This window comes from Carlito syrichta, unplaced genomic scaffold (assembly GCF_000164805.1).
Source record: "Carlito syrichta isolate Samal-C Ts95f unplaced genomic scaffold, Tarsius_syrichta-2.0.1 Scaffold309473, whole genome shotgun sequence".
NCBI classification, from domain to species: Eukaryota; Metazoa; Chordata; class Mammalia; order Primates; family Tarsiidae; genus Carlito; species Carlito syrichta.
This window is the reverse complement of record NW_007253569.1, coordinates 823428-840413: the sequence shown is the minus strand read 5'-3', so window position 1 is coordinate 840413 and position 16986 is coordinate 823428. Positions and strand designations below refer to the sequence as shown.

The following is a 16986-nucleotide window of genomic DNA, read 5'->3' as shown; positions in this document are numbered from 1 at the left end:
TCTACAATAAATCAAAAAAATCAGCCGGGCGTGGTTGCGCACGCCTGTAATTCCGGCTACTCGGAAGGCGGAGGCGGAAGGATCGCCGGAGCCCGGCAGGTCGAGGCTGCGGGGGCCGGGAGCGGCCACTGCACTCCAGGCTGGGCGACAGTGAGACTCCGACTCAAAAAAAAAAAACTGCCAAGAGCATTTATTGACAGAAAAATCTGCCCTTCTTGTTCCCAGCTCAATGTTAATAGTGGCTTTGAGCTGAGTTTGGATAAAACTAGAGGAGGGAGTTTGTTGTGATGGCGGGATGGGCCGCGCCTGCCGTGCAGGCTCTCCTGGCGAAGGGCCCTGCTCCGCTCCAGCGCCCTGTCACAAAGCCTGCCATGCCCAGACGTTTCGAAACATCCTGAAAAGGCCCTTTTTGTTGCGTTCAGATGGTGGACTCATTACAAACCTTGTTGGCTGGAGGTTTAGAAACAAGTCAGTGTATTAAGGGAACGGTCATTTCTGTGGAGACGGGGCCTTCTCAGAACCGCCGTCTTTGGGCCGAAGCACACGCTTTCTCATGATTCCAAATCGGGTTCTGGCTTTTGAGAGCCAGGAAAGATCTGATCTTAGAATGATGTGTCAGAGGACCTTAGGCCCGTGGGGAAGTGAGGAATAAACGGCAAGAGGGAAATGACTGGGTGGCAGTCACTGTGCCCCCAGGGGCAACAATGCCACGGAGTGATTTGCAGGAGAGCATGGTCATGCCAAGTCCTACTTTGCATTCCCTGGGCTTGGTTGGCCCATCCTGGCCCGGGACTTCCTTCCCACAGTGAATCTGATGCAATGAGATTTCCTGAATGCAAGTTGCAGCAGGAGGCTGGAAAGGCCTGTCAGAAAGGAGGCCGAGCTGGCAGAGACTGGGGAGCCCGAGGCGCCTGGCGGTGGGCCACAGTGAGCCCCGCACCTGGAGCCTTCCTGGCTGGCGAGGAAACTGGGGGACTGGAGGTGTCTTCTGTGCAAGCGTCAGTGAGAAGAGCCAGCCCTCGGGCAGACACAGAAGGGAGAGACATGCAGAACCCCAGAAGTGGCTCCTGTGTCAGAAGGAACAGGGGGGACAGGGGTCTGGGAGGAGGAACAAAGGCCAGGTGACAGCCAGCTGGACTCTGTCCCTGGAGAAGACGCTCTTGGTCAAGGCTCAAGAACTGCTCATTTGCTGAGTGCGGTGGCTCAAGCCTGTAATCCCAGCACTTTGGGAGGCTGAGGTGAGAAGATTGCCTGAGCTCTCAGGGGTTTGAGATCAGCCCGGGGAACTTCGTGGACCTCATCTCTGTAATAGATCAAAAAATTAGCCAGGTGTGGTGGTGCATGCCTGCAGTTCCAGTACTTGGATGGCTGAGGCGGAAGGATCACTGAAGCCCAGCAGGTCGAGGCTGTGGTGGCCAAGAACATGCCACTGCACTCCAGCCTGGGCGACAGAGTGAGACTCCAACTCAAAAAAAAAAAAACTGCTCGTTGAGGTGAACTACACTTTGGGCTTGCAGACATCTTCCCTGCTCTGCTGTGGCCATGCTGATGGCCATCTGCGACCCTCCCAGCAGTCCACAACACCGCCGTGTGCCACAAGACAAAAGCAGCTGCTTATGGCCAGGCGATCCCATGGTTACACCCATGAGTCCTCGGACACCTAAACCAAGTGGCACCAAGAAGTGGCTCCTACAAGCTAGAAGGAGCAGAGGAAACACAGGACCAGCCCGGCTGGCCACTCCCGGAGACCCCTGGGGCAGCGGGAGAGGTGCTGGCTCACCACTGACCACACCGCCCTTCCTCGGCCCGTGGAATTCCAGGGCTTCTCTATGGGAAGACGCCTTCCTCCCCGGGTGTAGCCTTCCAGTGAGCGCTCCCTGGACCCTTCCTTTTCAGGGTTGGTCCTAGCTGTGGTCGCTGCTGCTCCCTTCTGTGCCTTCTGGTCCCTGTGTTCTGCCTGCTGGAACACGAGAGACAGTTTATCCAGGGCTCCTGCCCTCCCTGAGGCCAGGTCACGTTCCGTCTGAGGCCTGGGGACACGCCATTCTGCGGCGACTGTTCTGGGTGTCCTCTTGGATGCTGGCTTGGCGGAAGGGAAGAAAGCATCTTCCCCAAATGCTGGATTTGGGTCAATGTCTGGGGTTGTGAGGACATTATTATTTATGCTATTATCTTCTAAAGTGACTTTAAAAAAAAAGGAAAACCTTAGGTCTAACTTAGAACACGTCTAAATCTGACATACTTTCCCGACACAGAGGGTCAGCTGGTGTCCAGGACCTGGCCATGACAGAGGTGACACAGCAGCAGAGCTGAAACTGGGTTGGCCGCTCAGACACCCGGAATGGGGTGGGAAGGCTGGGCTGCCCTGGGGGGGCGGGCATGGCCTTGGGGGGCAGCGCCCTTCAGAGGGCAGCCCCTGGGGAGGGACTCCATGGGGGAAGAGCGTCTTGGTCCTCAAAGTCCCCATTGCCCCCTCCCCTGCCAGCCCACTAACAATGAAGCCAACGTTATTTGAAATTATTTATTTTTCCTTAGTACATTTCATTCAAATCATAAAAGGCTGGTACATTTTTTTTCTCAAGCGAAACTTACACTCATTTAGATGCTTTTTCTTTCTTCGTCTTACAGGAGGGACAAAGATGCTCACACTTTAATGGACAGAGAACATTACTCAGAATTGATTTAAAATATGGCTTCCGGGCCCCGCCCCCGCGCTTCTGACCCAGTGTCTGGGCTGAGTCCTAGAAACGCCAGATTGTAAAACTCCCTCATCAATTCCACGGCAGGTGGGCCTGGGGCCACCCTCCGGGGAACACCGCCTAGGACTTGTCACTGGGTTACTGGAAGCAATTTCAGAAAATCCAGGGATAATTAAGTATACAGAAATAGCTCTTCTATAAAATTTCCATATAAAAATAATGGTATCTATTTACAAAGTTTGAGTTACTACAAAATATCGTATTAGGTACGTACTTCGATCTAATAAGTCTACATTAGACAAGCCAGACGTGGTGCTTGCGTTTTCCTCGGTTTAAATTGCCTAAAGCCTGTGGCGCCACGATGTAGCCTTCATGCAGAAAAAAGCAGAACTATATATTCTGGAAAGAAAACCCAATAGCACGTGATCAGGGTAAAGCGTCTCCACATGGAAAGGAAATTCGAGCTCTAGACCTTTTCCCCTTTTGTGCAAAAGTCAAGAGCGGGTGAACAAAACACCCGGAGGACCTGAGCAGCCAGGGCAGCTGGTGAGTTGGGGGCTCCAATTCTCAGGACACTGAAAGGTTGGCTCTGTCATGGTACTACTGGGAAAAACAGAAGTGCAGCTGGCCCGGGGAAGCCTTTGAGCAGACAAGTGGCGGGGCCGCCAGTGACCTCTTAGTGTGAAACAGTCATTGTCCCAGTCTGAACAAGCACAATGGCCAGGCCATCTGTTGTTACACGAAGGATGGCATGTTATTACATGAAGGATGGCATGGAGTGGAGCGTGACAGCGATGGGTTTGAAGTCCAAGCAGGACTTATTCCGACACGGATGGAAACAAGCCGGCGGGGGGGCGGGGCAGGTTGCTGACTGAACCCCTCAGCCGCTACCAAGGACCAGTGTGGAGGGCCTGGCCCTGGAGGAAGGAGTCCCCTCCCGGCTGTGGCGGTCTCGGCCTGGGGTCTTCCGAGCCAGGCGGCCCCAAGTTGCCGCCACAGCCTCACACGGGTGCTCGGGAGGGTCCCACTTCTGCTCCTCGGCCACTTGGCACTTAGTGACCCGGGACTGATGGCCTGCCAGGACTGTGGTGGACACTGTGGCCCTCGCAAGAGGAAGGAGCCGGCTTGGGCGCGGGCTCTGAAACAGGCCGAGGGGCGGGAGGCAAGTCAGGCTCTGGGGTGTTTGACACCTCACGAGCAGGCGGGAGAGGCTTCGTATTCGGAGGCCCAGGGTGGGGGCTGAGGAGTCCGGACCCTCTTCTAGGTGGCTGACTGGCTTCAGTACAGCTGTAAGTGGGAGGGACCACAAATCTAACCTGCTGGGCTGGCGAGGGGCCAAGAGCACTGAATTCTGCAGGCCTTTTTTGGAAAGCAAAGGCTCTGTCAGAACAAGACAAGGTTCTGCCCTCCCTGAAGAACAGCTGCAGCCGGGCACGGTGGCTCACACCTGTAATCCCGGCATTTTGGGAGGCAGAGGCGAGAGGACTGCCTGAGTCCAGGGGTTCGAGACCAGCCTGAGTAATTTGACAAGACCTCGTCTCTACAATAAATAAATAAATTAGCTGGGTGCGGTGGTGCACGCCTGTGGTTCCAGCAACTTGGAAGGCTGAGGCAGAAAGATCGCCAGAGCCCAGCAGGTCGAGGCTGTGGTGGCCATGAGCGTGCCATTACACTCCATCCTGGGCAACAGAGTGAGACTCCAGTTCAGCACCTCCCCCCGAAAAACAAACATCTGCTCAGGCCATGGGGAATAACTCCTCTCTTGTCTCCACATGTGGCGAGCAGACATCTGCCACCAGGTAAGTTCCTGTACCTGTCGGGGACTCACAGGGCACAGTCAGAGGCTCAGCATGCTGGGCCCACCCACTGGGCATGTTGTGAACACACACACAGGAGAGCTGGATCCCAGATGATCTGAGCGTAACTTCAGAGACACTTTGGTTATGTGAAGGTGTGATTTCCTGAGATATGTTATAATTGATGTGGGTAAGGTGGGCTCGGTGGCTCAGCCTGTAATCCCGCGCCTTGGGAGGCTGAGGTGAGTGGATTGCCTCGGCCCGCCGGTTCGAAACCCGCCTGGGCAGCGAGACCTCATCTCTACAATAAATCAAAAAATCAGCCGGGCGTGGTAGCGCATGCCTGTAATTCCGGTTACTTGGAAGACTGAGGTGGAAGGATCGCTGGAGCCCAGCAGGTCGAGGTTGTGGAGGCCGGGAGCAGCCACTGCACTCCAGTCTGGGCGACAGAGTGAGACTCCAACTCAAAAAAAAAAGAGTAAAATACAGTCGGCTCGGGGTCCGACCCTGCTGAGTGGGGTTTGATGTGGGTATCTAATTTGATTTTTTTGTGAAGGGAAAAATCTTATGGAAACGTCAGGCTTTTTCCATTTTAGTAACAGTGTTTGCCTTGCCTGAGCTTGAGGGCAGGGAGGCACGTCTCTGAGGACCGTTCAAGCGGCAGGGCTGGCTCCCGGCCCACATGGTGGCGCTTCGAAACATCTTAGTGATTGGGCTTGGGGACCAGTGCCGGGGTGTCTGCCCATGGGAACCCACCTGGGAAAGTGCTGCTAAGGTGGTCTACTCGTCAGCTTCACCAGCGCCAGCCCATAAGCAGGACACAGAGGGCTCTTATGGCTCCAGCACAGAAAGGCCTCTGAGTGCAACTCAGAGACACGCAGGGCTCTAATCACGTCTCTCCTGTGTAGTCTCGGTGGGAGGTCATGAAACTAATTGTGAGAACATGAGTTTGTTAGAATCTTCTCTTGGCGTGGATTCCAAGTGTGTGTGATGGGACAGAGTGGCTTGGTAAGAAGGCCTAGGCCATGTCTCCTTCCTCTGACTCAGGCCAAATTCACCTTCTCGGAGGGGGCCTTCCCGGGCCGCCCCCAGCCACAGCAGCCTGTCCGTCCCGCCACGCTGCTACCTTTCCCCAGCACTAGTCAGTCTGCACGTGTCCTCGGTGGTCATGTGTCCCCAGAATGACTGTCCAAAGGCAGGGCTGTCACTGCGCTATCCCCATGCTGGGCACACAGATGTGGATATTCACCGTCGAACCCCCAACCCTCACCATGAGTACAGCAGCAGAAGGCCCACCTCAGGGATCTGTGGGGTGGGGGCTGCCCATGGTGAGGGGAGAAAGCCTGACAGGTGTCCAAAGGGCGCTTGAACTGGACCGCCGGCACAGCTCACAGGCCTCTCTGTTGACGCGACGGCGGCAGGTGAGGCCGGCCGCACCCTCTGCCCTCCTCTCCGCCCCTCACACGCTGTCCTGACCATCCCAGGCGCCTGTGTCACGTCTACACTGGGAGCAACCTTGCCGTCTCTGTGGCCCGAGCAGCCAAAAAGAGCTGTGGCTGCTGGGCTAAGTCAAGCCACACCTTTGCAAAATATCATTGGACTCCGAGAGGAGCTACTCTGCTTTTGAGGGCCGGTCGTGGTATTATTTTCAAATACGGCAGAGTACTGCAGCACAGATCTTTCTCTCCACCACTTCTTTCAAGAACGGGACACCAAGCACGGCGGCTCTCATCCGCCGTTTTCTCGGGCTGTGGGCACTGCTGGCAGGTGTGGCTCACCCTCGGCCCCTCCTGCCCTGTCCCCAAGGCCTCCACTGTGCACTCGCACTCTCACCAAAGCTGCTCTCGTCACGCGAAAGGAGCACGTGGATGAGACTTGCACTGGGGCAGGGAAGCCTCGTGGGCACCCGGGGGCCTCGAGCGCCACCGCGCGCCCGGCAGGGCTGCTCTTCCCTCCAAGGCCACACGTGCAGGCCCTGGCGCCACCCGCGCATGTGCTGAGTGAGCGAGAACTGACTGACTGAGCGACGCTACCCTTGAAAGGGCCACAGCCAAACCGACCCTGGGGGGCCTCTGGGACTCCCCAAGTGAGTGTGCCCAGCACCTGCTGGGAGGGGCGCTGTGTGCAACCCCGCGCTGCTTCAACCAAGAAGCATGAAAGTTGTGACCATGGTTTCCTAACATTTCTTTCACTTTGATTTCTGTATGAAATTGTGACTGAGTGCTGAACTTTGGGCCCAGAGAAATAGGTGTAGGGGAGATAGGAAAATGTATCTTTCTAAATCTCTCCATACAGTTTTTCCAGGCAAGGCATTATACCAGCTGCATGTGCTGGTGACCAGTGTCCCTCATCCTCAGCAGTATACCCAAACACATCAGTGAGGAATGGAGGCCATTTCCCAGCAAACACCACGTACCTGCGGCTGGGACGGCCGACGATGCGCACCCATTAAGGATAAGACTCTGGCTGTCTTTTTTGAGGCCCATGTTTTATCAGTTCATAGCATGCTGGTGGCCGGACTTGGTGGCTCAGCCTGTAATCCCAGCACCTTGGGAGGCTGAGGCGGGTGGACTGCCTGAGCCCACAGGTTCGAGACTTAGCCTGGGCAACTTGGCGAGCCCTCATCTCTATGATAAATAGAAAATTGGTGGGCATGGTAGCATGTGCCTGTAGTTCCAGCTACTTGGAAGGCGGAGGCAAGAGGATCGCCAGAGCCCAGCAGGGCGACGCTGGGGTGGCTGTGAGCGTGCCGCTGCACTCCAGCCCGGGCGAGGAGTGCCCGAATCAAAAAAATAAAAGACATGCTAGGAGCAGAGATGGACAGTGAAGGAGAAAGTGGGTTTCCCAAGAACTCTAGCAGGGAGTTTGGTAGAGAAATGTATTTTGAAACGTATCTTGGGACCAGTAGCTCGGTATTTTTGAAGAGGAGCTGTGGGCCTTGGTCTCTCCAGCGCCCTGCCGGGGCCCCTTCAGGTGTGGAAATGAGAACTGCTGGGGTTAGTCAAGTTAGCAGCCCCTTGGAAGACAGTTCGAAGGGAAATCCTGTTTTACCTGATCTGTGCAGCTGAGGGTTTTCCAGCTACAGTTGTCTCCTGCAGGCCCCAGGGGACCAGCTGCAGCCTCTGCGGTGTCCCCAACTGTTCCCACCTGACTAGTCTGAAGTGTGCTCCAGAACTCACGGCAAGACAGAATTCTCTAGAAACTGCCTCTAGCTCCCTGTGCTCTTGAACACTCTGAGTCTGCACTGTGGCTTATTTCTGACAGAATGAGAGTTTTGTATCAAAGAAGCTTAAGCTAAAGTCATATGTTCTTGCTCATCGGTTTTTATGGCCTCATTAAGCATCTTAAGCCAGCCAAAGTGTTCACCTCCAGCTCACCGTCAGCATGGTGGTAGAGCTTTAACAAGGCATCACAGGTCAGAGCCTGCACCTCCCCCATGGGACGCAGAAAAGAACCAGTTTGGGCTGAGCTTGGTGCTGGGCCCACAGATGCTAGAGGCACAATCTGGAGACAAATCCATCTGCTCAAGTCAAAGCTTTACAGCTCACTCCCCATTATTTGCTCCTTTTCAGGACCTTAACATGAACTTAGGCCTGGGTCTGACCATGGTGGCGGGTGTCCCAACACTCAGAGGAGCAGGAATCATGAACATACACCAGCAGTGTTTCTAATGGCAGCTCTGACTATGAAATGACACACCAAAGTATCACCACACTACTACCACTCTAGTCAGCTGGAGTGTTCGGGGTGTGCCAGTGTTTCTGTGAGACGCTCATACGGGGCTAGTTTGAAACGCAATTTACCCAGGAACGAACCCAACTGAGGTCATTTGGATGAATGAGAATGTGAAAAAAGGTGACATGTACAAGGAAACATTGCTGTTCATATTCTTGAAATAGACTTTTCTTTGACGACAAAAGTAATGACATTTGGTTCATTGTCACAAATTGCACATGGGGTGAAATCATACAAGTACTACAGGGAACTGAAGGCAAGCAATTTGGTCATAGGAATTTGTTTCTTTGTTTTGTTTGAAATGAAAACGCTAGGAAATGCATAGCTTTGATTAAAACTACAGACACAGTTTCCTCTGTAAAACTCCAGGTTGAGAATGCTGGCAAAAGGCAGTGCTGGCAAAGTATTTAATGCACTATTCTATTTTGGCTTTCAGAAGTAGCCCTAGTAAATTCTATGCACCAATGCATTGGCTAATAATGATGATTTCAGTCACACTATAAATTATCCTAAATGTCACTTAAGAATTAGCGCTCGCTCCTTTCTAGAAGCTGTCTAAGGCAGCTGATGCGTCCAGCACCTCAACAGAAGGGTGGCTGCGGACACCTCCCTGGAGAGCTGCTCCTGCTGGGGACGTCCATGTTTATGCCTGCCTTGGGAAAGGCAGTCCAGGCCAGGGAGAAACATCAGAAGCAAGATCGTCCGGGACGGCCCCTTGTAGCAACCTCAACTCTGAAAACAACTGCGTGGCTGTGGGATGCACAGAGACCCTGCATCGGAAGATAACGAACCTCAGGCTGCCAGCTCTTCAGTGACGAGCCACCCCCCGCCCCTGTCGCCTCAGAAAACAGGCTTGGTTTCCAGTATGATCTATGCTCTGCGGGGCAGAGTTTTCATTCACACTACGTTAACTTTCATCTCCATCATCTCGGCCTCGTGGAATTTGCTGATTGTGTTTCTCTAGTTTTCACTGAACACACAGTGCAAACAAAGGCAAAGACGGAAGCAATCACTTCAAAAACAAGAGCTCACACTAAAAATACACATGAGCGTCACACACGGAAACGGAGGCTTTCTCTCGTCTTTATTCTGGGGAGGAGGAATCCTCCTCGTCATCTTCCTCGTCTTCGTCATTGAACGAACAGGGGGTCTCGCCTCGGGACTCGGAGCAGTGAGAAGCAGCACTGCTGGACTGGTGACTGTTTGGGGCCAGGAACTGCCCGGTTGCTAAGGCCACTTCAGCATCCAAGCATAACCCTTGGTTTACACTAGCAAACGATTAAAAACACACAGACGCATTAATGTCGTGTCAACATTTTTGTACAGCACAGGGATAAAGAGAGAAAGGCGACGCTACCGGCGAGACCTGCCACCGGCCCGCTGAGGGCCTGTGCCGGCAGGAACGCAGCCCTGGCTCGCCCCCTTGGAGAGTCAGGGCTCTGCGGTTTGCCTTTCTAACCTTGAAAGAAATACGTACCTTGACTGGGGTAAGGTGGCACCAGTGGTCAGGTCTAAATTTGAAGCTGACTGGGAGGAGTTCAGCAGTCCCTGATTTAACCAAGAAGGTCCTGTGGAGATATCTAAAGGAAAAAAATGAAAACAGAAGATAATAGGTCCTGCGAGTTCTGTGGCGGCTGTTATGGTCCAAAGAGAGCACAGAAAAGTGAGGGATAAGCTTAACTAATGTGGCTAGACAATTCTCCTGCCCTGGAGAACCCAGGTTTCTTCATCTTCTTGGAAGCAAAAATATTCTAGAACATAAGAGCAGGAAAAAATATAGGAAGGCAGACTCTTCTTTTGTCTTAGATAAGCCCTCCACAGGGCACCACTCTTGGCCACAGTGTCAGTGTATTATCCTGAACACATGTGGTCCTCATCACAAAAGACCTAGACTGTAGTGGTCACCGCCACAGCCAGGAGTGGGCAAAGAGAATGCCAAGTCAGAAATATCTTTGAGGCCAGGCGCGATGGCTCATGCCTATCATCCCAGCATTTTGGGAGGCTGAGGTGAGAAGGTTGCTTGAGCCCAGGGATTGGAGGCCAGCCCGGGCAACTTGGCGAGACCTCATCTCTGCAATAAATCAAAAAATGAGCGGGGCGTGGTGGCATCATGGTTATAGTCCAGCGACTTGGGAGGCTGAGGCAGAAGGTTGCCTGACCCCAGCAGGTCGAGACTGAGGTGACAGAGTGAGACTTCAACTCAAAAAATAAACAAACAAGTAAATAAATCTTAGGTAAGAAGGGCCGCCTACTGGCGGGGCAGACAGACACATTTTTGCCCAACCCCCGCTCCCCACACTGTCTCTTCAAGCACCCCCTGGTGAACTCAGTGCTGCAATTACTCATCAAAGACCCATTCTTTTCCTGACAAGTTTTTTCCTGGTGTCCTGTGCTTTATAATTCAAACTGGACCTTATTTTAAAAGGTCATATACAGTCATGTTTTTAATGAGGGGGAGACAGACATTATTCTGGATATCTCCTTGTAACCTTATTTTCTATGCATACTTCTCCTATTACAACACGGATCAATTCTCACTGTAATTTTACTTATTTAATATGTATCTCCCTGTACATAATATTAGTTCAAAACAGGGAGTAACTGGAATATATAAGTCTAAATGTTACTGAATATTGTCGTACTGTCTCTTTCAACAGTGACTTTACGAAGTATGTGGTAGACACATTAAAAATATACTCCTAAAAAGAAATTATTTGACTTACTTTGTAAGACCAATATATACTCAGAAAATGTAATCTGCCAATATGAGCTTTTATTTCATTGAATCAAAATTTTTTGAAATTACTGTGCAAAAAATAGAAAGTATATGTGCTTAGACTGGAAACCCTATGGCATCTTGCCACTGTCTGACCAAGTGAGGCCATTCCCGTGTAGGAAAAAAGTAAAATAAATGACTACACTAATTTTACAATGGGCTTGTAAACGTTTTTCTTCAGAGGCTAACTAAGGCAGATGTGAAAAAAAGGGACTTCAATTCCAAGAATAGCAGACTTTAAATATATTAAATAAGAACAAGTCTGTATAAGAAAATGAAATTAAAGCCAGAATCCTGTCCTGAATATTAATGAGCATACAGGACCATGGAACTTTCTGTCACAACAGGGTTATTTACTTGTTTGTGAGTGCAACACATTACGTTTTCTTTTTACACTGGATCTGAAAAGCCTACATTTCTTTCATAATAGTTCTCACACTTCTGCCCAAGAGCCATTCTGCCCTTCTGCACACTAAAGGCACACGTTTCTTTCTTTGAACTAACCAGCGAATCTGTGTCCCAGTCTGCAAATGAGGTCACGGAGAGATCAAAACCATAGAGCCTGCCTAATCGTCCTGAGTCTTTTCACTGGGAATGAGCTAAAGTAACGTTCTGGTGATTTATCGAGCAAGCCCTTTATTCAGACCCTGCCGGCCTGCCAATCTGACTGCTGCTAATGACACAGCGGGACCCACAGCCGGGAGAGCGCCTGGGAGCAAGGGGCAGGGTGGGCATTTGGGACAGGTGGGCTGAGGGACGAGGAGCGGCAGGGGGTAGGTGGTGCCAATTTAAGAGCTAATCAAACAGGAGCCAGATTTCAGTCGACAAACTCTTCTGTGTGACCACAAGCCAAAACCATAAAATAAAACAACATCTAAACTACCTTTTTGCTTATATATGGTTTAATATACTTTAGCACTCATATTAAAATACTTTTATTTATTTACTTGTTTATTTAATTTTTTTTTAGTTGAAGTCTTACTCTGTCACCCAGTCTGTAGTACAGTGGCATGCTCACGGCCACCGCAGCATCAACACGCTGGGTTCAGGTGATCCTCCTGCCTCAACCTTCCAAACAGCTGGAATTACAGGCCTGCACCACCATGCCTGGCTACTTTTTTTTTTTTAAATTGTAGAGATGAGGTCTTGCTAAGTTGGTCAGGTTGCTCTCGAACCCATGGGCTCAAGCAATCCTCTAGCCTCAGCCTCCCAAAGTGCTGGGATTATAAATGTGAGCCATTGCGCCTGGCTTAAAATGCTTTTAAAAAGTGATGACAAATTCTAGGTGGTAATACCTATAAATGAAGGAAATAAAAGAAAGCAAAAACATTGTTGTTTTGTTTTTTGAGTTGGAGTCTCACTCTGCCACCCAGGCTGGAGTGCAGTGGCACGTGCACAGCCACCACAACCAACCTACTGAGCTCAGGCGATCCTTCCACCTAAGCCTCCTAAGTAGCTGGAACTACAGGCACATGCCATCACATCTGGTTTTTTGATTTATTGTAGAGATGAGGTCTCACTAAGTTGCCCAGGCTGGTCTTGAACCGGTGGGCTCAGGCAATCCTCTCACCTCTCAAAGTGCTGGGATTATAGGAGTAAGCCACTGAGCCCAGCCAAAAACAGTTTATATATTCAAATTTTATTTGCAGAATATATAATATTGTTAGGAACTGGAACAACCAGGAAGATTTCTGTATTAGCAAAAAAGATCTTAATTATAGAATATGCAAAAAATACGTTTCCGTTTTTAAGAATACTCAGCGTACCCTTGTAACTCACAATAAAAAAGTAACTATTAAAAAATGGGCAAGGAACATGAATAGACATTTCTCCAAAGAAGACATAGACATGGCCAATAAACACACGAAAAGATGCTCCACACCAAAAGTCATCAGGGAAATGCAAACCAAAACCACAGTGAGACACCACCATTTCACATCCACAAGGAAGGCTAGAACTCAAATGACAGACAACAGCAAGTGTAAAAAGGACATAGAGGCCAGGCTCGATGGCTCAGCCTGTAATCCCGCACCTTTGGGAGGCTGAGGTGAGTGGACTGCCTGAGCCCGTGGGTTCAAGACCCGCCTGGGCAGCGAGACCTCATCTCTACAATAAATAAAAAAATCAGCCGGGTGTGGTAGCGTGCACCTGTAATTCCAGCTACTTGGAAGGCTGAGGCAGAAGGATCGCCAGAGCCCAGCAGGTCGAGGCTGCGGTGGCCGGGAACGGCCACTGCACTCCAGTCTGGGCGACAGAGGGAGACTCCAACTCAAAAAAAAAAGGACACAGAGAAACAAACTCTCATACACTGCTGAGAGGATCGTGAAGGATGCATCAGCTTTTTGGAAAACAAACCAGTTAGGCTGTTCCCTATAATGTTAAACACAGAGAAACAAGCTGAGCCAACAATTCTACTCTGAGGTATATACCCAACAGAGCTAAAAACATGTTTACACACACACTTTCACAAAAATGTTAGCAGCGGCATCATTCAAAATAGCCAAAAAGTGGAAACAATTCATATGGCCACCAATTGATGATGGATAAATACATTGTGGTACAGCCACAAAATGGAGTATTATTTGGCCATAAAAAGCAATGAAGTACGGACGACACTGCCCACAGGTGAGCCTTGAAAAAATAGTGCTAAGGGAAAGAAGCCATACACGAACAGCTCAGGCTGCATGACTCCATGGACACAGGAAATGTCCAGAACAGACAAATCCATAGTTATAGGAAATAGACTGGTGGCTTCCAGGGGCTGGGAGGGAGCAGGGAAAACAGAGTGACTGCTAACAGCTGCAGGGTTTCTTTTTGGGGTTTTTAATAAAAATGTTCTGGAATTTGGTAGTGGTGATGGTAACAACCTTGTGAATATACCAAAACTGTGCTCTTAAAAATGGAATATTTTACGGTATATGAATTAAATCTCAATTTTGAAAAACTGCAGTGTTACCATATCAGACCCACCTGTTTGGGAAAATAACACACTTCTCTGCTGGTGAGAGTGCACTTTGGTAAAATTAGATTGAAACTTTTTGGCACTATCTAGTAAAGTTGAAGATGTATCCAGCTTTGACTCAGTAACTTCAATCTTATGTTTGCACATGGGCACTAGGGCACACGTATAAGAATGTTGAACACAGCACTGGATATTAAGATCAAGAGATTGGAGCTGGGCGTGGTGGCTCAAGCCTGTGATCCCACCACTATGGGAGGCTATGGCAAGAGGATTCCCTGAGCCCAGGGGTTCTAGACCATCCTGGGCAACATGGCAAGACCTCATCTCTACAATCAATCAAACAATTAGCTGGGTGCAGTGGCACACCCCTGTAATTCCAGCTACGTAAAAGGCTCAGGTAGAAGGATCGCCTGAGCCCAGCAGGTGGCTAAGGCTATGGTAGCTGTGAATGTGCCATTGCACTCCAGCCTGGGCGACAGAGTGAGACACTGACTCAAAAAAAAAAATCAAGAAATTAAAAACAAACTAAAGATGGCCAATAAAGAACAAATAAACTGTACTATATGTACACAGTGGAATTTTTTTTTTTTTTGAGTCGGAGTCACTCTGTTGCCCAGACTGGAGTGCAGTGGCCGCTCCCAGCCACTGCAGCCTCGACCTGCTGGGCTCCGGCGATCCTTCTGCCTCAGACTTCCAAGTAGCTGGAACTATAGGCACGTGCTGCCACGCCTGGCTAATTTTTTGATTTACTGTAGAGATAAGGTCTCGCCAAGTTGCCCAGGCGGGTGTTGAATCCACGGGCTCAGGCAATCCACTCACCTCAGCCTCCCAAGGCGCAGGATTATAGGCTAAGCCACCGAGCCTGGCTCACAGTGGAATTTTATACAGAAATAAAGATGTAGGATTCGGCACAGTGGCTCACGCCTATAATCCCAGCTCTTTGAGAGGCTGAGGTGAGAGGATTGCCTGAGCCCATGGGTTTGAGACCAGCCCGGGCAATTTGGCAAGACTCTTCTCTACAATAAATAAAAAATGAGCCAGGTGTGGTGGCACACGCCTGTAGTTCGAGTTACATGAAGGCTGAGGCAGAAGGATCGCCTGAGCCCAGCAGGTTGAAGCTGTGGTTGCCGTGAGTGTGCAGCTGCACTCCAGCCTGGGTGACAGACTGAGACTCTGACTCAACAAAAAAAAATGTAGGACTCACAGCTACCATAAACCACATGGATGGCTCTAAAGAACATGATTCTGAGTGAAAAAAAAATCACATCAGTAAAGAATGTAGCACTATGATTCCATTTATAGAGTCAGAAGTAGGCAGAATGAAATAATAAATTTTTTCTAGTTGGCCAAGTCTGTTTGTATCTTAAAGAAAAGCAAGTGAAGGATAAAAACATTCAAGAGTGGTTCCACTTCAAGGGTCGGTAGGGCGCAGAGCCGAGAGTGGGCACCCAGGGGATGCGAGCAGTCGTGCTGTCTCCTCAGCCAGATGGGAGTCAGGGTGGGGAAACACTGTAGTGGGACTCTTCAGACTCGACATGTAGAAATATTCTTTTGTATCTATTCAATATTTAACAGAAACTAAGACTGGGGAGAAAGGAGGAAGAAATAGTAAACACAGTGAACTCAAAGAGGTTTGTGCACAAATATGAATCCATATCTACCCCATTCTGTCCTTGTTTTCTGATGTGTAAACCTTTAACTACATTCCTCCTTCCCAGTTTTTTTTGAGTTGGAGTCTCACTCTGTCACCCAGACTGGAGTGCAGTGGCCGCTCCCGGCCACTGCAGCTTCGACCCACTGGGCTCCGGTGATCCTTCCGCCTCAGCCTTACAAGTAGCCGGAACTACAGGCGCGTGCTACCACGCCCGGCTGATTTTTTGATTAATTGTAGAGATGAGGTCTTGCTGCTCAGGCGGGTCTCGAACCCACGGGCTCAGGCAATCCACTCACCTCAGCCTCCCAAAGGCGTGGGATTACAGGCTGAGCCACTGAGCCTGGCTCATTTACCAAGCTTTTACTAGCTTACTGTAACTAGGCTCTTGATTAGGCACTGGGAACTAGAGATAAAAGATAACTCCGAAGAGCCAAATTTAGTGGTGAGTCAGCCAATTTAAATGTACATAAAGTGTAAGATCATAATGTTATGAAATAATCTAACCTAATTTTTGAAAACAACTCCTACTTCATCATATAAAGTGCTAAAGGTGCAATTTGGTGGTGCAAGCACAGATTTTCTCAAATTTTGCAGTTTTCTACAAGAAAGGTTCTGACAAGCCAGGGCTTGACACTTAATCAGGGACATGTGGAAGCATCACTTAACATACCTGTGATGTAGCCTTCCAAAGCCTTTGGCACCAGTGACTTAGCAAGTTTCAGATCCTCCAGAGAGCATTTGCCTGACTCCAGGCCAAAGGACATTCCCATCCGCTTCAGGACCTCTATATCATCATGGATCTCAAAGGTGTTGTCAAAGTTAAAAAGATATTCAAACCTGCGGCAGGAAACAAAGTATGGGGTTTTTGGTGGCATTAACAGTTTTCTACCCTATATTTGAAAGAACATTTAAAGAACAGAATGAGGGCCTAAGTTCGGCTATAGTGTTTGTATGTTGCTTTTTTTTTTTGAGTTGGAGTTTCACTCTGTTGCCCAGGCTGGAGTGCAGTGGCATAACTCACAGCCATCACAGCCTTGACCTGCTGGGCTCGGGCGGTCCTTCCACCTCAGCCTTCCAAGTAGCCAGAACTACAGGCATGCACTCCCACGTCTGGCTAATTTTTTGATTTATTATAGAGACGAGCGAGGTCTCACCATGTTGCCCAGGTTGGTCTTGAACCTGTGGGCTCAGGTAATCCTCTCACCTAGACCTCCCAAAGTGCTGGAATTATAGGCTTGAGCCACTATGCCCAGCCAAGAAATTATTACCATTTAGAACTATGGGTCATTTTGCTGTGTTCAGGGGAATGACATCCATCTCAAATCAACCACTTTCCTGTGATGAACAACACGGGTTCATAAACT

At 49.8% G+C, this 16986-nt stretch overlaps 1 protein-coding gene across 8 annotated transcripts in view; it reads right to left on the bottom strand.

Annotated features, from left to right (window-relative positions):
• Window positions 1–8376: 8376 nt before the first annotated feature.
• Window positions 8377–16986, bottom strand: part of TFDP2 (transcription factor Dp-2) — a 138623-nt gene continuing 130013 nt past the window's right edge. For 6 of the 8 annotated variants that reach the window (XM_021717215.1, XM_008067304.2, XM_008067305.2 and 3 more), the window contains 3 exons: window positions 16293–16459; window positions 9708–9810; window positions 9292–9498 (listed from right to left, as the gene is read on the bottom strand). In XM_021717215.1, the coding sequence (XP_021572890.1) occupies window positions 9315–9498; window positions 9708–9810; window positions 16293–16459 (454 nt within the window). In that variant the 3' untranslated portion in view covers window positions 9292–9314. Of the gene's footprint in view, window positions 9499–9707; window positions 9811–15294; window positions 15553–16292; window positions 16460–16986 lie in introns of those variants that run through there. The other 2 variants (XM_008067303.1, XM_008067306.2) reach the window with 2 other exon arrangements.